The 22,349-nt window shown below is 40.9% G+C and overlaps 1 protein-coding gene across 1 annotated transcript; it reads right to left on the bottom strand.

Annotated features, from left to right (window-relative positions):
- Window positions 1-12,552: 12,552 nt before the first annotated feature.
- Window positions 12,553-21,894, bottom strand: LOC117531964 (F-box only protein 33). The gene is made up of 6 exons (XM_034195151.1): window positions 21,267-21,894; window positions 18,255-18,365; window positions 17,191-17,351; window positions 14,200-14,408; window positions 13,804-14,101; window positions 12,553-13,379 (listed from the first exon to the last, which is right to left on the bottom strand). Exons 1-6 carry the CDS (start codon window positions 21,698-21,700, stop codon window positions 13,114-13,116), a joined length of 1,479 nt encoding a protein of 492 aa, XP_034051042.1. The 5' UTR covers window positions 21,701-21,894; the 3' UTR covers window positions 12,553-13,113.
- Between the last annotated feature and the right edge of the window lie 455 nt (window positions 21,895-22,349).

The following is a 22,349-nucleotide window of genomic DNA, read 5'->3' as shown; positions in this document are numbered from 1 at the left end:
ACTAAAAACCAGGAACTTCTGGCCCAGTCACAACATTGGAGAAGGAGGAAGTGACGTCAGAACAAGAACCATTCTCTTACTAGCCCCATTCATTTATGGATTTTTACAGGTTACTGACAGCCGTGTTTCCATCGAATGGTTCGCATCGGAGCTGCACCGTGTTTTTGGTGTGTGAGCAGTTATTCTCTCCAGCGGAATCTTTTTGATTGGTAGGTAGGCACACATATTGATGACTGCACACTTGCACAATGTCTGTGGCTTCTCCACTCGACACGGAGGCACAACTGATTTTCAGATTTTTTTTTTATTGTTTTTGTTTTCTGGGATAATTTCATTGCATGCAGACTGAGACATAAGCAGATGAGGAACTAGGACTCTTTCAACTTGCAGCGCAAAGTAGATCAATCAGAGACTCGATCAATCAGCCTTCTGGCACCAAACTCCCGTTGACAAATGGACTTTTCTTCAACCAGGACAGAAGGAATTAATATTTTCAGATGTTGTTTTGTAAAGGTGGTTAAGTTTTCAGATGATATTAAAACTATTCTCAGGAGTAAATAATGTCTTACCTGCCCATTTCAGTGAGATATTAAAAAAGGAAACAATATATTTATTTTCAAAAATAACAATTTTTAGTCCATGTCATTTTTCAGATTTGAAATGTACCTTTTTCTAAGAAAATAAATAAAAGTTCCACACTTCCTCATCACTTTATTCTGATGTCAAGGACAGTAAAACAAACTTTAAAAAAGATTTTAGCAGTCCATTATGACCACAGCTGACAATAAAGAGTTTATTATCTCCTGCATGCTGAAATCACGTGCATTATTTATTTTATAATCATTAACTGGAGTGCAGGCTTCCGACAGCTGTTGTTTATCCTTCACCTGCGCGCTTATCGATTTTTATTGTTCAGGATTTTTTTTTTAAATCTCAACATTTTATCATTTTTTAGTGATTATTTGTGCAATTTTTCTTTTTTTTTTGGTGTCACCTACACTTTAAGATTCTTTGCAACAAGTATAATAGTAATAGTGGTTCCATACCACTGAAAGAATGCTTTTAGATTCTGCATGCAAACCATTTTGTTTTGTTGCATCCAAAGTGTAACTTAAGAATGTTATCAAGGACAGTTAAAGCACATTTATAGTTTTTCCTAAAGACAGGCACAAAATACTTTTTTTTTTTTTTTTTTTTTGGACAAATGTCCACACTACCTCCTCTTTGTGTGGTTCTGCCTCCACCATTCCTGGCTTGTCGTTAAATGTTTCATTGGATTTTGTTGTTTTGTTAAAATAAATGAATTGGCTATAAACTGCCCCTGCAGTGATACAGTAACAATGACCAAGATAACTCATTTCAACAATCAGCAGAGACATTACTACATAGGAAGCACGAGACTGAATGATTCGGATTTGTAAAGAATATTTCAGCAAAATAATAAAGTAGCAACTGTTATTTGATTTTTCACAAATGTTATTCAAAACAATCCTTTGAGAGGGTCAAGATAGTGCTAGAAATAATCAAAAGTGTATGGAAATCGACAGAACCTCTTTGGTAGCAAGCTGCTGTCCTGGTCTAAAGTTTTATTAAAATTATCATGATAAAGCTTGATAAATAGAAAAAAATAATGCCTACTTCAAAACATTTATTAAAATCTCGGCTTTAATCAGAGCAGATGAAAAAAGAAAAAAATTCATTAGTTTTAGTTAAGTTTGAAACAATGGTGACATTTGATCAATTAGACCATCGTTACAGCAGCAAAGGTGCATCGTATTAACAGGATTAAATTAGGAGCATTTCGTTTTTCCATCCATGTGTAAAAAGTTGGTTCCCCCCCAAACTCTTCAACTAAAAAGAGATTAAAAAAAAAAAACATAACAACGAATGGCTTTTTTATGCTTTTATTCACTGTCTAAAAGGAGAAGCATTCATTCAACATTGATTCAAACATTAGGCAGGCTGCACATCATCTGTCAGTTAAGAGGTGGTACATGAACCAACACTGTTCTAGATGATAAAATCTGTCCTCTCGGCTGGCGAGCATGGTCCCGAACCAAGGCTGGAATCTTTCTCTGCAGACTAATGAAAAACAAAACAAAAACAGCTGGAAAGGTTTCAAAGCTCACTGGAACACGTTTCAAATAAGCTGCTCCAACTCAATGGGACTCAATTAGGCTTCAAATGACTTAAATGAGACACTAGCATTACTTTCAAATTAATATGTGAACAAGTTTATGTTCACTTAAATCTCTTTCAGATATCTATTTTATGGCGTCAAGGTGGCCCCAGTGTGACTTCCTGATTCGTTGGTAATGGGTAATCCAATTAGCTATATGTGTTGCATAAAATAATTTCGTAACACTACCATGTTAGAGTAGCGCATTTTCTACAAGTCATGCCTTTTGTTTTGTTTTTTTTTTTTCTTTAACTGATTTCGAAGGTCTTACGAGTTATACTCTGGTGTAATTTACATACCAAAAAAAAAAAAAAAAAAAAAAAAAAATTAAGTGTGCATTTACATAGGGCATTCCCAGGAATCAAAGTACTAAATAAAATACAATACAATAACAAAAGAATACATACAAAAAAGAAAAAAAAATCCCAAATTGAAGAGCTGATAATATAGAAAGTAGGTGTGACCTATATATGGGCTTTTGCCTCTTCAAAAGGCATTTTTTTTAATAGGTGTGACCTATACTCCAGAAAATATAGTTTGATCTATTCCAAAAACAGATTATAATTTGCATTTTGTTATACACAGAGTTGCAGTACAATACATGTATTTCCCTTATCATGACTGACTTGAGCCAAGTCAGTCCTTGGCAAGACCGCTAGTTTGGCTTGCTAGCATTTAAAATAAACAACTTGACTGCACTTCTTGCAATAGGTCACTACGCCAACAGTCTTCCAGCCCCATCCATTACAGCTGAACCTAGACAAAAATAGCATTTCCTGACATACAATGTTTTAGTAAGTCTGTGAAAATGTATTTTGTGTCACACCTAAAGTCCACCATGAAAACAGGAAGCAACACTTACACCATTGTGTTAGTGATAAAGATGAATTGAAGTAAAAATGCAGTTTAAAACAAAGATGGCAACCACTACTGTAAGAACGTTCACTATTGTAGTAATTATTACAAAAGGGGGTGGTAACAAACGTAATACAGCCAATGTCTTTTTCCTTGAAGGTCTGTCTGCAGATTCTTGGTCACATAACACTCACTTTCCTAATTGTAACAATAGTGGACATTTTTTGGTGCAATTTCACCAGTTAGTTATAATTATGTTTTGCGTTTCTCATGTAATTTTGTCCAGTATTATAACAATTATTATGACGGAGTGACTAAGAATCTGCAGACATATTCTCATATTCATGGAAAGAGGCAGAGTTAAACGTGCATTCACATCAACTGTTATAAAATACATTTTTTAAACAATAGAGAGGTATTATAATAGTGGTTACCAATCTGCATGTCTGAAAAGGAAGCCACAACTAAAACGTATTCCATCAACTTTGTCAAAAAGTTATTTAAAAAAAAAAAAACAACAACAAAAAAAACAAGAGTGGATTCAGTGACGGAATTGTATTTTGCCCAATTACAGCTGTGCTACTGAGAAATCATTTTTCTGCGAAACATGCAAACATTCACATGTTTAAAACCACGTTTTTAAAACCGCTTCAACAACAGTGTCTTTGAAATTTTTTCCAGCTGTGCTTTTGGCTCTCTGCTTAGAGAATGAAAGTAAAATCAGCCGCTATGTGCTACGTTAACAATCACACAGGAACATAACACTCAGAATATTCAACATCGAGGATGGCAAAACCTTTTTTTTTCTTTGCAAAACAAACACACAACATCATAGCTTCTGATTTACAAAGTCTGTGTGGACTCATAATATGCTTGATGTTCATAAACTGAACCCGGACATGTGTTGCATATTCCACGGTAATGTATTGTTGAAACCTATACAAATATGCACTGTGCGAGTTTATATAGCTATTATAGATTATACTTCTTCCTCTGTGGTTTTCTATAGAGGCAGCCGGGCGCTGTCAGCACTGCTTGTGCCCCTTTGTGGCCACTAGTAAGACTGTTGTTATTGCAAACGGTCCTGATTTTAAACAAATGCACAACATTCGTACCACGATAAAACTGGGGCTGTCGAGCAAGTCTCACGGAGACCAAGAGTGAGCCCACCATCACCGCTGCTGCCACTGGGCTGGCTGACCAGAATTAAAAAAGAACTTAAAACTAAATGATGAGATTACTTAAATCAATATAAGGCCAAGTATTGCCATTACAAGTTCCTATTCGGTCAAATCTTTATTTCTCTTGAGCAACAGCACAAAAAAAAAAAAAGCCAACAAAACGTGTGGATTATATGCATTCTTTTTGCATAGTTGCGCGGCTGGTCTGGGCAGCAGGCCTGCCTGCTTTCCTGGCTAATTATGACGTTTGGCTCCCAAACCTTACAAGAACGACTGTTAACCAGCCTGAATTGTTGGAGCCACCGTAGCGGAGCTCCACATGAAGACAGTCAGCCTGACGCTGCCAAGAATTACACTCATCTCCGTCGTTTGCACCAGAGCTGCTGACGAGTTTGACCTGGTCCGCTAATCCCTTCTCAAAGCGGCGATTAGACACTAATACCCGAATGCCACTTCGTTCCTTTACCACTGCTCATTTTAATGGCAATGTTGCTGTGGAAAAGCTGGAACTCAGAATTTCCAACTTCCAAAGCAGGAAAAGTAAAACATGTGCCACATTCACAGGAATCATCAACACAGGAAGTCACGCCAGGAGCCTCAAATTGAATTGTGGCATTGATGTTGGTTTCAGTATGGCTATTCTACGCGTCACCAGCAATAAAGCAGCACTTCTACGTTTTTAGTGAACCCAGTTGTTTTGTTAGCAATACACAATAGTTATTACTAGCTGATGTCACAAATATTGGCTTCGCTCTTGCTCCACTCTGAGCAATCTCATATGCATAAGACAACAGGACCCCCCCCTGTCCCAAATGTGAACCGCAGCCGCTCAGCCTCGCACATTTCGCCACTGGTTACACGGGACAGATGGCGGCAGTGTGAAAACTAACCAGTATTTCCAACACCAAATATTCCCAATTACTGTAATTAATTGCATCTGGTCAAAAAACCCAATTAAAATAAAAACAAACTTTTCAAAACCACTGGTACTGGCTCCAACCCCCCTTCTCCCCGACCCCTAACTGGAGTAAGAAGGTATATAAAATGGATGGACAGACTTCTCAAAACACCAATCTCATTTCTGGAGTCCAGGCTGATGTTTTCTTTTTGGTCTCATCAACAGTCCAAAACAGACCAAATCTGTTTTCCAAGATGGAGAAAAGAAGCAAATCCTCAATGAGTATTTTCGCTTGATAATTGACAGTCAACGGATGACGATCATGTATGTGGCCAATAATTAGACAAACTATTCCCATTCCAGGTGGAATTCACATAAAGTGCCCTCCACAGATCAGATTCTTCACGTTCCTGCACGAGCCTATTCAAAGGCTGAACACATACTGGCCTCTGGATTTAGTTAAAAACAGTAAAATGACAAGAAAGCTTCTGAAATCGTTTGACGTTTTCAGAAAGCTGCACTTTATGGAGGTACAGCCTGCTGCTACCCAGCTTCAATAACCTCCGAGGACCCCAACTTTGACTGGGTGTGAGCACCATGTCCTCACGTATGCTTTGGTAACAAATGATCTCACTGAAAGCCGCTACAGCGTTATCTTTTTATAGTGCCACAAACTGACAACTGTCATCGCTGACTGATGTTCAGATTAAGATGAATCAAGTTTCAAGATAACTGCTTTGACAATCAACATCCAAGGACCCAAACTTTGATTTTAAATGTGGAAGCAGCATCTCAGTATTCTTCTGATAGTATTATAGCCAAACATATAAAATTACAAAATGTTGCCATGGACTGTCTGAGTGCTGACTGTACAGTTTACAAAAATTACCGTTAACATTGCTGCCGCCTGATGGACAACATCAGAGGCCAGCTACACGCAATTCCCGATCATGCCACAGGGGACCGACTGACTTGTCAATTTTTTCATGACATGACTTAAAGTGTGTCAAAAAAAAAAAAAAAATAGCAGCTCAAAAGGAACAGGAAGCAGATTAAACTGAGCTGCAGCAACATCATATTATTCTGAATAACACCGAGGTTTAAAGAGCTTTTTTTTTTTTCTCTTTTTTAAAATGAAGCTCCCCTCACTGTGCATGTGCACGTCAGCCTTCTTGTGTGCATATACGATACAATACAAAGCGATTACAGGTGAAGTCATCTGCATACAGGTAACTACACTTCTACACAATTCGGAACAACCAAACCAAAGGTTTGAGAAGGTTGAAAATAAGGTTTGAAAGTTTTGCCAGTTTACAAAAAAATAAATAAATCCCAGCATACCTTGCTGTCAGGGCAAACCTGAATCTTTTAAAGTCAACTTCTAAAACTGAAATTTTAAACATTCAACCTTGTGCTATGTTTTAAAAGTTCATACTTTCAATCTGATCTGCAGTTTAACGCATCGGTGCAGGTGTAATTCAGGCATCCTGCATGTTTCATTTTGTAGCTTTCTACTTCATAACATAAAAAAAATAAACTGCCATCACTTCACTCTGTTGCAGTGTTCTTTGACCTGACAGACTGATCCTTTACAGAACACACAGTTTGTCCTTATCATTTGTGCAGTCGGCAGAGGTCGTCATCACCTGTGACCTCGTGTGTACCGGACACAAGTTCCAGAGTCACCCCAGAACCCCGAAACTCAGATTACATAAGCACCTGCCCTTTGAGAGAGTTCAAACTCGAAATGACCGCTTCCAAAACGGTTTCACACATCCAATCAGAGCAGACCAGCTGGGAATCTGACTCGCACTTCAAACAGCTAAAAACAATAAATAAGGGCCATGTGTAATCTGATCTTCATGCAGACGCTTCAGCCACGTGTGAAAGAGTTTACCAGTCAAACGGCCAGAACGCCCACTGCGCGGAACGCTACGCTCCTCGCACAGCCTTTAGCAGCAACTTTACAGCTCTGCAACCCTGAGACATAACAGCTGTTATCACAAAACAGATCAGGCACACTGGACTTCAAACTGTGCAGAACCGGCGTTGGAAGAGGTCGGCTGCAGTGAGCCAAAGATTCCTGATGATCGCCCGGGTCGATCTCAGGTGGGCTTCAGCTGGGATACCACGCTCGCAGAGGAAACGTCTCACAGCACATCGGCCCTAACACGTCACTCACAGTGATGGACAAAAGAGAAACGGGCAGGAACCAATGTCCAAATCTAGACTTCTTGTGCCGCAATGTACAGCAGGTCTGGATTTGGAGAGTACCAACTTCTTGTATAATGACAGCAAAATACACCATAGACACCAACAAAACAGATGTGCACAAACACTCAAACTACAGTTTTAAAGAACACAACTGAAACACAGAAAGAAGGCTGTCTTAAGTTGTTAGAGTTGAATCATTTTGTGGGCAAGCGGATAAAACGACAAATGTTATCTGCAGATTTTAAATTTAGCGAATCGGCTTGATAAAATGCGTTGTCGCAGCTCATTTGTCGGGGTTCACCCTGTGAAGTTAATATTAGATCAGGGACCACAAGGGCAGCACTTCCAACAGTTATCTGTCAGGATTTGCCAGACACCTGTCATCATTTGAATCAATTACGAGGCTGCTATCACGATGGTGTGACCTTTCAGTGTCTGTCACGGCACATTGTTAAATGTATCACCAAAGTAAGACCTGAGCTTCATTACATTTACTGAAGATTTGACTTTTCTGATCTTTCGCAACTGCAGCAGAACACTTGTTGAGTACAATGTCGTTCTACGGTCTACAACAGACAGATTTTGGTTCTTATTTAGAGACTTCGGCGGTACAGACCAAAGGACAAAGCAGACCCAAGACCAGCAGGACAATGCACAAAGAGCTGAACACTGAGTAGAACCAGAAGTCTAAATAAAAGGAAAACTGGACCAGCCTCCTGCCTGTATGTGTGCATGCAGGCACTTCAGACGGATGTGTGTCGCAGTTAAAGATAGCTTCACAGTTGTTTTTGGCAGCTTAAGACACATCAGGCGTGTTGTACAGAGTGTTTGGTCCAGGCCTGAGCTACTGTCACCTTTAATCCTCCCCTCTCTGAAAACCAGTTGTACCCTGAGAACATATAGCATCTCCTCCTATTCCATGCTGCAGTAGAACTTTTAAAACCACACCAAATGTGACGAAGGAAACACAATCCCTCTCCCCAAAGCCATCCCGCACATTCATACTTGTTTTATTTACACACGTGTAATGCACAAACCTGATAGTTAACATGGAAACTCTCTGCTCTATGAGGAAAAACTACAACACACAAGTTGAAACACATTCTGAAAGCCTCAGACAGTTTGGTGACACAAATAACCACAGCAAAAACAAAACAAAACAAAAAAAACAGCAACAACCACAAGTAATACAAAACCCGTAACATGGGGAGAACTGAGCTTTGACGAGCAGTGACACTCGAGAGCATTTTAGGCAAAAATTCACTATTGACTGATCAATACAAAGATCAGGAACATTCGTGCAGGACACGGCAATTTTGTCAATCAAGCTGAGTGAAAAGATCTGTGTGCCTTCTGTTCCCACAAAAGAAAGAGACAAAATGCTAAACAGCATCTCTCCACAGTGCAACACTGACCATGTTGTTAAGATCACCTCCATTTTCACCAAGTAGCGCCTCCACAAGCTAATGGCGCGAGGGGGAGTTTAGAGCTTGTTGCCCTGTGTGGCTTGGCACAAGCCAGTAAAGATTGGATAAACTCGTACCACGTAAAAAAAAACAAAAAAACATTATCGGAGCTTGGTGACGAGTAACACAACTGGATTCTTACTGGACTCGGTGTAGGCTTGGCAAAACTCCAAGTGAAAACTGGGCATACAGAAACTTATACTAAGCTGTCCAGTGATGAGTGGAGAATGCAGAAAAGAGTTTGCCAAATTGTGCTGTTCTTGCCCAAGCCTGTCTCAAATTGTGCGGTAGGTTGAGACAGTTGGGAGCTTGACCACAGTCCGGGAGGGTGGACATTTGCTTGGGAAGACTCGGCATTGAACACGGCCAGGTGAGCGCTGCTTGGGGAAACCAGCCAAGGTGCACAGAGCTGTAATTTGGCGAGATGGGACTGGAGCATTATTGTGCGATGTAAGACGTCTAAAATGGTGATTGTCAACCACTCTGCACTGTGCAAACTGCAACGACTTTGCTGCTATCAAGAGTGCGTTACTGGCCAGGAGCTACCAAATCTGCCCGCCTTCAAGTGTGCGCGCTTTAGCACCATCTCAACCAGTGCGCCTGTAACACACGCCAAGCTGGAACATTCAAAATGTCAACACGTATACAACAACGCTCCTGTCTGACAATGACCACAAGAGCACTGTGGTATTGGGGCCAAAACGCCAGACGTACTTAGGACTCCTAAACTTCTGCGGGTCTCCATGAATGAACATTTTTAACTCTCTACATTCAACCTCACAAGACAGCCGATTATTATTTAGAATAAGAATGTATTTCTAAAGGAGACAAATGCCATGTCAGGTGTTTGCTTCACCTTAATTCTCTCTGCATACATTACTAGAGACACTCTTTGGTGTATATAAAATCTGACCATATTCATCTTCTCTCCCACATGGTATCAATGGAATATCTTTCTCCAGCTGTTGAGACCATTTTCACAAAATAACAAGGCTTTGGCTGATATCAAGTTTGCAGTTTTTCAGATCATGTAGTCCATCATCCCAAACATTACTGTTTGGTGGGAACTTGCACACTGACAGCAGGGTAGAATGATTTTCTTTCCCTGGACTGTTCACGCCGTGCATGTTGAGACTCAAAGCTACGAGAAAGTGTCCTTTTTTTGGAAGCCGCCGCCCTTTTATTCTGGGCTTTGACAATTCCCAAAAGATGGAATGGACACGTTTGTTAAAACAATCATTTGTGAAATTAACTTTATTTAGCTTGAATGACTAGCTCGCTTGGTGTTACATTTGACCATAGACTGTGTGACTTCATCACCCCCTCCCCATCCTGTATCAACATAATTACAACACACAACACATGCCTAACAGCTTAAAACTTTACAGGAAAAAAACAAAAGTGAAGAAATGAAGAAAGAAGATTATAAACCAAAATATTTTTGGTCGGGTTGCCTTTTGCTGGTTTTGCTTTTGCCTCCGAGCACGTCTGGAGTATGCAGCTCCATATACACCCAAAGACATCCTTAAAAAAGGAAAATTTTCTACGCAAAAAGTAAAATAATTTCTCTTATCCTGAGATATGGACCAAAGATTATCACGTCTAAAATGTTATGTGTTCGAAGACATGTCCGCATTTGAACAAGCCCTCCATGAGAATAAAATTTTTTTTAAGCAAAACAACACACTTATAATGTTGGCATCATAGCAGCCTTTGGGCAGACCACGGGAAAAAAAGAAACTCCATCTTTTAAACTGTAAACTTTGTTGGGACTCTCAGAGCCTGCAAAGCTTTTGAACTCACGGTGCCACAGACACTGGCTATTTGACATGTTTTTTTTTTCCTCTGTTAAGGTGCTCGAAATCTCTGGTCCAACATTTATTTTTCCTGATAAAATCCCGCATTACTCCAGGACAGCAATCTACCAGGATACCACTGCTGTCAGAACATTAAACCGTTACATAACAGATTTTGTCAACAATGCCTACTTAAACCCTGACTTAAGGAATGTCTTTTCCTCAGAGCTTGAAGAATAATATTTGCATTAGTCAGAGCATTCCTCATTACAAAGATTTAGTGAAACATGTCTACATCAAAGGTACTAAATGCCTGAAGAACTGCCCAGTAGCACAGTGCACAGCCAGACAACATCCATAAAAAAAAAAAAAAAAGGTCCACATTCACTGCACACATTAAGTGGGCCCATCAGGTTTTCCATCTACAAAATTGATTTTCTCCTGCAGATATAAAATATGTGCAACGAGCAGCTTGGTTTTGCCATTCTTTCATCTTTAACAACCTTAATCTTGGACAACAAATGTATGATTAGGTTTGGTGATGCTCCACCGAGGAGCGAGGGTTTATCCGATGGCAAGATAAAATGCCCTCAACAACAACGGAATGCGGAAAACAAGGGCCGGTTACAAGGTAACTGTGACTCAAAAAGCAAATCTCACATTAACTGATTGTTTCTCAAAGCCCCCTCAATATCATCACCACCACTGTCTGGATGGCAGTGATTTCGAAAGCCTACCTGAGACAGACAGGGGGAAAAAAAAAAAAAAAAAAAAAAAAGGTTTGCCACAGAAATGAGCAACACACAACACAACAACCAGTCATACTTGACTGATACAAGTATCCAAACTCTGATCTGGCAATCCCCACCAATGTGGCCGTTTAGACAACCGCTACATTTCTGTGGCAAACAAAACTGGACATTAACCCAGAAAAAACTGGCCGACTGAAATGACAGAATAAGAGTTACATTCAGTGCATCATTTTCTTCCCCTTCTTCACCATCCAAAATTAAAACTCAAAATATTGACGAGCAGTAAAAATAATGATCCCTACCTGCAAAGCAATGACTAGCAAAGAATGCAGAACCTGGATTTAGGCATTCCCTCTGACTACAGATTACTGGTTGCGTTTACAATGAACCCCCAATTTATTATCTTTACATACCTGCTTTTCAGAGCGCTTCATATGTGACGCGCAAGTCTACTTTCTGTTCCGTTTCTACGTTTCATGGTTCCTGACTTGACGCCGCGATTTCCTCCAGTATTCACATGTGTTCGCAGGCGTCACGTAACAGAAGTGATGTGTTTCATATACTGTATAAGGGTGCAGAATCGCAGCTGCAGGTGGAACGTTTTTCTTTTAAACCAGTAACTGCAGCACTAAATGGAGTGTAGCATATGCATCTCGAAGCACGTTCAATTTTGTATCCTAAGTCTGCAAGTCAGTCGGAAGACAAGGCTGCCTGTTTCATCAACTGGTGAGGTCTTGCAAAGCGTGTAAGAGTAAAGTGCTCAAAAACTGTTAAAATTCTAAGTTTGAGTGATGGCACTGACCCGGCTGTTAACCAAAACAAGCACAGCCACAATCGGCCATTTCACGCGGGAAAACTCCCACTCTGCTGGCAAGGCTCTCAAACTGGCACACGAGTGCAGAAAGTGACGTTTCAGAGCAACAGGTTGTATTACACGGAAGGTGACTGATTTGTGACTGTGAATCTACAAACAGCACAGAGCAGAGGGTAAAAAAACAAACACAACACACAACTGAAGCTAGCAACTGGACTATGAATAAACTACACCTCCCCATCTCCAACTCCCAGCAGCCCATCACTCGACCTGCCTACCTGTTCTGTTGTAACTGTGAGCAGGATAATAATATAGCTGGATTTAACTACACACAAAGCTGTACGGGCAAGCTAACCGTCACACAGAAAAAACAAGAACAAATAAAAGACAAAAAAGAAAATGACATTATATAGGGGCTTTGGAGGGTATTAAGATGGAGATTTATTTTTTTATCTTTTTGACAGCGCAAGACCAGACCAGAGTGTGGACCATGCAAAAGCAGGCGCAAATTTTAGCCGACAGATTCTCAGCCAGTGATTTTGGTATTGCTGGAAATCAGAGATCACTGGACTGTATGAAAGATCAAATTTTAATTTAAGGTCATTTCAATGGAAGGACAAAATTATTAAAATATTGAATCGGTTTCTAAAAGCTATCAACTGACTAAATACAAGTTGGCAAAGCAAGAAAACAGGAAAACCAAACTGGTGGAACTTAAATGAGGGCTTAAAAACTCCTTCAGAGAAATGCAAGCAGGAAAGATAACAAAAAAGAATGATATTCACAATAAAAAAGAAAAATAAAAACAGCTCACATCAGTTCAGATAAATGTAATTTATACATAAATTTAAGACTGAGTTTAGGTATCGTACTCTGATCCCCTTTTGATCTGACCCCATTGATCTGGCCTGGTCTTGACACACTTTATGCAGTGATGTGTTGGATTGGTCATCCATGCCTACATGCCTGTGCTGAAGGCTTCTAGCTCATGGTGGAAGTGCTGGGTGGGTTCACACAAAACCAGGCTGGAGTCCAGGCACGGGTGCCAGACCCGGTCGAGGCCCAGCGAAACCTCTTCGACCATGTTAACAAGCGGGTCTCCGTCCATACAGATGGCCTGGGTTGGGTCAAACTCTATGCTCTCTGCAGACACAGTCAGGACACGAAGACTGGAACCACGCAGCCTTGAGATGGCAACCAGGTTGTGAGACCACACGATGTAGCCTGTAAAGGGAAGAGGAAGGCAGGGTAGACACATCCTAGTCTAATCTCTCCACCACAAGCACATCTCAATTTAACTCCATCATGGTGCTAAACAGATGTGAAACTATAAAAATTGTCACTGTCCAAATAATTATGGACCTTACTCTATATCTGTGGCAGCAAATATTTTGCGATAAATTAAGAGGTATAGTTACAGATGTATTTATTAACTATAATGTACTTAAAAAAAATCTAATTGCCAGTAGATCTCCTCAAAAACGTAAAATTAGAATTATTTTCCTTCATACACATTTCAATGAACTCCCCCAACCAGTTGAAGAAAAGCTGCACTTACCAGACCCATGGACAGACTAACAGATAGGGTGAATCCTACATACTCCCCAAACCTTTGGAGAGGGACACAAATAAAACAAGATCAACTCACCATGTATGACCAGTACAGACAGCTGAGTACATCTCCAAGCAAGAAGGACCAGAGGGTCTTCGTTACGATTGGTGCTGAGGTCAGGAAAGTCACACTCATCCCTCAGGAGCAGGAAATGAGTCAAGGTTTTGTTGTACTGCTGAGAGATGAGATCCAAGGTGGCATCTGTCACAAGCGTACTGTAATTGTCCAGGTGGAGGCGCTCTAGAGGAAGGCTAGGCTTTAACACCTGGAGGAGCTCAGAGCTGTCCACCTCCAGCGCCATGATGTACACGCGCAGGTTGGCACTTACACGGATCTGTAGAGGACAAGGCAAACATAGAAGTATGCAGACAGCAGTGCTGAGATCAAAAAGTACAGTACAAAGAAAAAAAGATAAATTAGCTGATGAATTACCAGTGCCTTCCAGTCATCCTCTGTAACTGCTCCTTCTGACACTCTGAACCCCACAGTGGTACCATTGAGTAACAGAGCGAGGCGATGTAGCGGACTACGGCTTGGAGATGCCAGCAAGCCACAAAGCTCGGACGTCAGATCAGAAAAGTCCAACGCAAGGGAATGAAGATTAGCGAGGCAATCCAACTCTGACGGTGAGATGAGGCGACCTGAGGATCAATCATGTAAAAAGTAAGCCCATTAAATTGATTTATTTCAAAAGCTACGTTCAAATTAACATAATTACAAAAAGAATGAAAAAACAGGATGTTTTGCTTTTTACTTATTTGTTGAGTTAGTTTTCATTTAAAAGGAGACTGATCACGTGTGTTTGGAAGAGAGATATGTTGGTGGAAGAATAAAATGACACAAAACTTCTGTCAAGGACCATTACAAGTCCTGGAAAACAGAATATTTGACCACCACTATGACAGTCCAATATACAACCCCTGGCAATAATTATGGAATCACCGTCCTCTGAGGATGTTCATTCAGTTGTTTAATTTTGTAGAAAAAAAAGCAGATCACAGACATGACAGAAAACTAAAGTCATTTCAAATGACAACAACTTTCTGGCTTTAAGAAACACTGTAAGAAATCAGGAAAAATAATTGCGGCAGTCAGTAACGGTTACTTTTTTAGACCAAGCAGAGGGAAAAAAATATGGACTCACTCAATTCTGAGGAATAAATTATGGAATCACCCTGTAAATTTTCATCCCCAAAATTAACACCTGCATCAAATCAGATCTGCTCGTTAGTCTGCATCTAAAAAGGAGTAATCACACCTTGGAGAGCTGTTGTACCAAGTGGACTGACATGAATCATGGCTCCAACAAGAGAGATGTCAATTAAAACAAAGGACAGGATTATCAAACTCTTAAAAGAGCATAAATCATCACGCAATGTTGCAAAAGATGTTGGTTGTTCACAGTCAGCTGTGTCTAAATTCTGGACCAAATACAAACATGGGAAGGTTGTTAAAGGCAAACATACTGGTAGACCAAGGAAGACATCAAAGCGTCAAGACAGAAAACTTAAAGCAATACATCTCAAAAATCGAAAAATGCACAACAAAACAAATGAGGAACGAATGGGAGGAAACTGGAGTCAACGTCTGTGACCGAACTGTAAGAAACCGCCTAAAGGAAATGGGATTTACATACAGAAAAGCTAAACGAAAGCCATCATTAACACCTAAACAGAAAAAAACAAGGTTACAATGAGCTAAGGAAAAGCAATCGTGGACTGTGGATGACTGGATGAAAGTCATATTCAGTGATGAATCTCGAATCTGCATTGGGAAAGGTGATGATGCTGGAACTTTTGTTTGGTGCCGTTCCAATGAGATTTATAAAGATGACTGCCTGAAGAGAACATGTAAATTTCCACAGTCATTGATGATATGGGGCTGCATTTCAGGTAAAGGCACTGGGGAGATGGCTGTCATTACATCATCAATAAATGCACAAGTTTACTTTGATATTTTGGACACTTTTCTTATCCCATCAATTGAAAGGATGTTTGGGGATGATGAAATCATTTTTCAAGATGATAATGAATCTTGCCATAGAGCAAAAACTGTGAAAACATTCCTTGCAAAAAGACACATAGGGTCAATGTCATGGCCTGCAATAGTCCAGATCTTAATCCAATTGAAAATCTTTGGTGGAAGTTGAAGAAAATGGTCCATGACAAGGCTCCAACCTGCAAAGCTGATCTGGCAACAGCAATCAGAGAAAGTTGGAGCCAGATTGATGAAGAGTACTGTCACTCATTAAGTCCATGCCTCAGAGACTGCAAGCTGTTATAAAAGCCAGAGGTGGTGCAACAAAATACTAGTGATGTGTTGGAGTGTTCTTTTGTTTTTCATGATTCCATAATTTATTCCTCAGAATTGAGTGATTCCATATTTTTTTCCCTCTGTTTGGTCTAAAAAAGTAACCGTTACTGACTGCCACAATTTTTTTTCCTGATTTCTTATAGTGTTTCTTAAAGCCAGAAAGTTGCCATTTGAAATGACTTTAGTTTTGTGTCATGTCTGTGATCTGCTTTTTTTCTACAAAATTAAACAACTGAATGAACATCCTCCTAGGCCGGTGATTCCATAATTTTTGCCAGGGGTTGTAACAAAAACCGCATGACCACCACCACCACTACCCGCCCACGCTCCACGATCTGATCACAATTCTTTTTTATGTTGGGTTTTTAAAACCATTTTGTAAATTTCTGAACAGTACAATTAAAATATTTTCATTCATAATCTATTTATTAACAATAGTAACAACATTTCTCCATGTAATGTGGAGTTGCATCACGAAGGGCATCCAGCGTAAAACTTGTGCCAATTCAACATGCAGATCCACTCTGGATTTGCTGTGGCGACCCCGAGTACAAAACAAGGGAGCAGCTGAAGGGACTTACTAGTAACAACAATAGTAATACATAGCCCTACAAACAGCTATTATCAACAAACAAACAATCCTTAATAATTACTGTTATAGCCACAACCACTGCTTTTTATGCTGCATTCTATTGCAAGTCGTAAGTCCTTAATTTTGTTGTCGGTATTTCCAACATCCGACCATGCATTGCATGCATGCATTGGAAAATAATTCCAATGGATTGCGGTGCATCAGCTCGGGAAAAGGACATTGAGCTCCTTTGTGTGATTATTTTAATTCTCAATCTTGGAAGGGGGGACTGTCATGACTTTGCGACTCACCACTGTACTGAGACCACCAAGGTCTCCAACTCAAGCCAAAACTCACCCTATGCACTGCCATATTGCTGTAAAATCTACCCGTGACCTTGATCTGCACGGAACTTACCCGAGTTTTTGGCTTGGAATTCTGACTAGCACTTTTCCAAATCGGAGCTCATCATTTTCACAGTTCCGAGTACCAACAGAACGCAGTATGAATATGACTGGAGTTACAAAGCATAGACAAACCTTGCTGGTGGTCCAACAAACCGAGGTGCTGCAGAGTCACAGATGAAGGATTAGACAGGCAGGCTAAGGAGCAGGGAGTCACCAGACCCAGCATGAAGTTACAGGACAACCACCTGAGCTGCCTGCTGTTCGACAACACCTCCATGAACAAATGTTGGATTCTGCAGAGAGCACACGAGAACACTAACAAAGACATGTAAGAGAACTCACTTCAACAGCATCACTGAAGATTTCTCAAAGTTAAATTTACATGCACTGCACCAGTAAGTGCTGGATAGGAGGGCGTTACGGTTAAATGTAAAAACAGACTTGTTTGAAATGTTATCATTTTGACTGAATATGAAGGCACAACAGGAATGTCTGGAACGAAACTGAGTTTTCAGGAACTGTGCTGCAATTTAGTTTCTGCAACCATCCAACTGCTGTTATGTCTACATTAGCCAGTAGGGCCGCATTACAGCGGTATAACTCACTCCCTCTCGGTTCGATTCAATTGCAACTCTACAGGCAACAATTCAAAAGGCACGATTGTCAATGCACCACAATTTGCTGTATCCAAAATTTTAAAACACTGCAATCCAAGTGGAACACTCCAGGTCACGTGTAGGGCAGCTCATTTAGCCATACAGTGCAAAAATCAGTTTCTAGCGTGAGTAAATGCACTTTCCATTTCTGCAGGGAGAATTTTGCAGCATCCCTGGTGCACGCACGCAGCTGAACCTGTTCACAGGAGTTTGCAATCAGAGTAACGGTGGCCAGCAGGTGGTGCTACGCAGTGAAGCAAAAACCTCCAAGGCCAAAAGACATGCTAGCAACAGAGGGGCTTTGGCCTTGTGGGTGGACTCCCTGCCTCTCACTCCAGGGACCGAGTTTGAGCTCAGTGACGGACAAAGCAATGCACTCTGCTGCACATGCTTTCCAACATAAACCATTGCAATCATGATAAAAAACATGAATCTATCAAACAGACGATAAAAAAACATGAATCTATCATACAGTTTAAAATCAAACGGCTTCTGACTTTGTTGAGGAAGAGACCTTTATGGAGCTCCCTTCTAACTTACTCATTGATCTTTTTGTCCCCTTGGTGAATCTGGTGCAGGTTGGAGCTGTCCAATAATACCTCCTGGTGGAAAATACATGTGTCTCCATACAGGCTCAGCTTCTGCAGGTTTCTACAGAGTCAAAGTAAAAAGAGACAACACAGCTTTGGTACTTGATATACCCACATTTAAATACATAACTGGATGAATGGGCCACAGTATATTAAGACTTTTTTAAGCTCCCCCAAGAGCTGTGACTTCTTGGGGGGCTCCAATTAAAAACAAATAAACCTACAGATGGAATATTGTTTGATGTTTTCTCACATAAGCATGATTCCTCCTTGGGTGAAATTTCAACCTACCATGGACAGATCTTTATTATTCATTGATTCATTTTTTTTGTCTGAGAAAAAAAAAGTCTTCCAAATAAACATGGTAATGAGCTTGAGAGGGGGGAAAAAAGTATATTCAATTAAAATAATCAACAAGAAAAAGGTAAAGATTAACTCAGTTCCTTTATTTCACACCCTGGTAAAGCATGTCCTCACAAAGGAATGCTAGGCCCGATGTGGACTACGGGGCACCAGTTACCAAACCCTGCATTAGGGTGCAGCACAGCAAATCACATATGTTTCTTACTTTTTTAAAGACACTTTTGGATTTGACAGTGCACATGGAAAGGCACCTCTCTTTTTGTTGATTAAAAAAGGCTGTAATTTCATAATTAATTTGAAGCTTTCAAGAAATGTCACCTTTTGATTTTTGCTGGAACAGGAGTTTAAAAGATTTCTTTTACTAAACTACATTTGTAATAAAAAGCCTGAGATGTCCAAAACATTTTCACAGTGCTTTATCTTTCTGAAAGAGACTGATAGAGGTAAAGCGGGAGGTTAGTGAATAATACTGTCTTTGTCTGGGGTTACAGGTGCCTCTATTCACACAAAAACTGGACCTTCAGCAGTCTTCCTGTAGTTCTGGACATGTCAGTGTTGATATCAGCAGGTTAATGCCGACAAAGCCTTCTCTCGGCACAGTTATGCTGCATTGTATCTGCTTGTGTGAAAACCAAAATAACAGAAAAGAGCACTGGGAATAAAAGAAGCAGTATACCAAGAATATGAACAAATTGCTACTCAAAGCTCTTGCAACCATAAACAGAAGTAACTGGGTTGACCAACTGAAGTTTTTCCCTCTTCTTTTGATCATTTTAACACCTGCTCATTTAAATACTCTTCCGAACCCATGAAAATTTTAAAATGTGCCCCTCACAGTTTCTGTTTTAACCAATCAAACAAAACAATGTAAAGCATCATAGTGTCATCTGAATGTTGGAAAGGTGAACTGTCTGTCTTCACCACTGTGATTTGCTCTTGATGCTGCATATGTAAATATGCAACATATACATTTTGCCCAAAAAATAAAATAAAAAACGCCATCATGTGCACAAATTGCCATTTCAAATGTTGTGAACGAACATTTCACCTGTGAGTATGACTGAAATGGAAAGTAATGAAAAATAATTTAAAAGAGTTCTATCCCTTACTCCAGCATATAAAACAGATTTATTTATTAGATCTACTTGTGCATTGTTTTGGAGCTTTAAGTGTTGTTGCTATTGCTATTCATATTAATAGTAATATTTACAAATCATTATGTGGTGTTGCTTTTTAGAGGTGATTGTGGTGGTTGGTTCAATCCTCTTCCTTTTCACCTGCCTGGGTTTTCTTCTACTGGCCTTTGAGGTGAGGATGAAGAAATCTCCTTCTGTGGATGTGGCTGTTGTTGGCACTGGTGGTGAATGTAGCCTTCATGAATTTCTCCCAGTGGCAGTGACGCTGGTCTTCTCCCTTCCTACACCGGGTGGCTGGTTGAACATGAAACCTCTTGAAACAAGTTACCCCAACCCATGAGTTCCAGCTCAGCATCAATGTAGAGACCCTGTACAATACCATGGATGGTGTCAATGAGGGTTGGGATGCTTGTGGTGTCCAGTTTGTCACTGAGTATACTGTCCATACTTTAAGTTGTTGCTGGTCCATTGACCAGCAGTTTGTTTTCTTGTAAGAGAGGTAGCAGTCGAGAATTGTACTATGAGAGGAAAGTGGTCACAGTTGCCTTGAATGAGTTCCGTTTCCTGATGTGTCAAATATTGCTCTGGTGGTTGATATTAGGCCTGTAGGTCCAAATATTGCACCGACTAGTGCATTTCTTTGTGTTGTTGTGCTGCCAATATTGTCCCTAAGGTATGCAATGACATTGTTTTTCAAGTGATGTTCACATGAAATCATCTCACAGTTGGAAATTGCAAACTTCACTGCCTTATGATGGATTTTGCTTCATCAGACCTTATGACTGGTTGACTGAAGCAGCTGTCCACTTCCACTGCAATGTGTTGAAGAATATCCCATGTTTTGAAGTCCGAATTTCCGTGGATCCGAATTAGGCCCATGAATAGCAGATGGTCTTCTTGAGTACTTGTCCTTAGTAGTGCCAGATACTTGAAAACTGTAGGTGTTACATGTAACTGACAGAGACTGAATGTTTTGTCAACTCCTAGTACAGTGCTGTCAGTAGATAAAAAACAGAAAGGTTTCATGTCCTTGATTTGGTCAGATGTGTAGAGGATTATTCCAGGGACATGATCTTTTATGTTAAAATAAAACTGGATGAAAGGAGTATTATAACGTGATAGAGTTTAATGGGCTTACGTGGATTCGAGTGGGCTATTTCATGAAATCAAGGTTTATTGTCCATGTTTCGTGATCATTTCGTAATTTTCAGTCTCTTTCGTAACATTTCGTATTTTAGTGTAACCGTGACCGGACAACTTAACGGGTTTGTTTATAGCAAACACAGCTACGACCTGATTACGTAACTGCTAGTGTCAGTGTTTGTTTATAGCTAACCAAGATAAGCTAGCTGGTAGCTTATCCAGCGTATGATGGACAGGGACCGTTTATGTTACGCTATGGAGCCTTTTAGAAAACAACAACAAAGCCGAGGATGGACCTCTGGGGCCCAGCTTCGTGTTACCTGTTGTTCCGGATGCTGGTAAACACACACAGCGCCTCATCCAAGTAGGCGGCCATAGCGTCTTTCCACCTCTCGGGGAGCTGAGAGCCGCTAGCGTCACCAGCAGGCTGGTCAACCACGGGAGAGCCACCGTTCAGCGGGCTGAGGCAAATCCCCGCCGGCGCCAGCTCGAGCTCGACCTGTAGCTCCCGAACGAAGGAGCCGAATTTCCGCATGAGGAACTCCAGCCTCTGGCTGTCCTCCGAGCAGCCGGTGCAGCCGCCGCGTACCCGCAGCTTGAGTTCAGTCCACAGCGCGGGGTAGAACAAACACTCCCTCCACCTGGAGCACACGGCCGAGGCCCGGAGCTTGTCCCGGTCCGACAGAAAGGAGAAGATGTGGACGATAAGCTCGCTGGGCAAAGCCATGGCTCCGACACCCTCACGCAGAGCCATGGCGAGCTAAAGAGGCCGAAGCACGGGAAAAGAAAAAAAAACAGCCAGCCACCTACAAACAACGGTTTCTCAACGTCCCGGAGGTGATGCAACGATGCGAAATAACTCTACTTCTTCTACTCGGCGAAAAGAGAAACGAAACCGTTATCATTGAAATTACCGGAGGCTGAAAAAACAAACCGTCTGTTCAATACTACCGGGTGGCACCACTTCTTTTCGCAGCGCGGGGAGGAAATTTACCACCGTAAGACATGACAAAGTCTGCGAAACTTCTGTCATTATGTAATATATATAAACCTCTAATTATGTGTATTTTAACGCATTAACACAATAGCCATGTTTTCACCGCGCTGTTGAAATGTGGCTGCATCCTGAGATGATTAGTCGAATGGTTTCGTCCAGAGGCGATGATATTTTTGCCACACTGCCGCACTCCGCTAGGGGGCAGTGCTATCCCTGCAGGAGAAATCGGCCCCACACGTGATCTTTATTTTGGAATTGGATCTTCCCGTCCAGACACGCCCTCTCCAGTCCACCAATCCACGGAGTTATCAAAACACACACACACACACACACACACACACACACACACACACACACACACACACACACACACACACACACACACACACACACACACACACACACA

This window comes from Thalassophryne amazonica, chromosome 19 (genome assembly GCF_902500255.1).
Source record: "Thalassophryne amazonica chromosome 19, fThaAma1.1, whole genome shotgun sequence".
NCBI classification, from domain to species: domain Eukaryota; kingdom Metazoa; phylum Chordata; class Actinopteri; order Batrachoidiformes; family Batrachoididae; genus Thalassophryne; species Thalassophryne amazonica.
This window is presented reverse-complemented; position numbering and strand designations above follow the sequence as displayed.

Coding starts and splice junctions, on each gene's coding strand:
- LOC117531964 (XM_034195151.1), bottom strand. CDS start 21,700: ATGGCTCTGCGTGAGGGTGTCGGAGCCATGGCTTTGCCCAGCGAGCTT. Junction 18,366..21,266: donor ACCAGCATCCGGAACAACAG/GTAACACGAAGC, acceptor TTGACTCTGTAG/AAACCTGCAGAAGCTGAGCC. Junction 14,102..14,199: donor AGGATGACTGGAAGGCACTG/GTAATTCATCAG, acceptor TGTCCTCTACAG/ATCCGTGTAAGTGCCAACCT.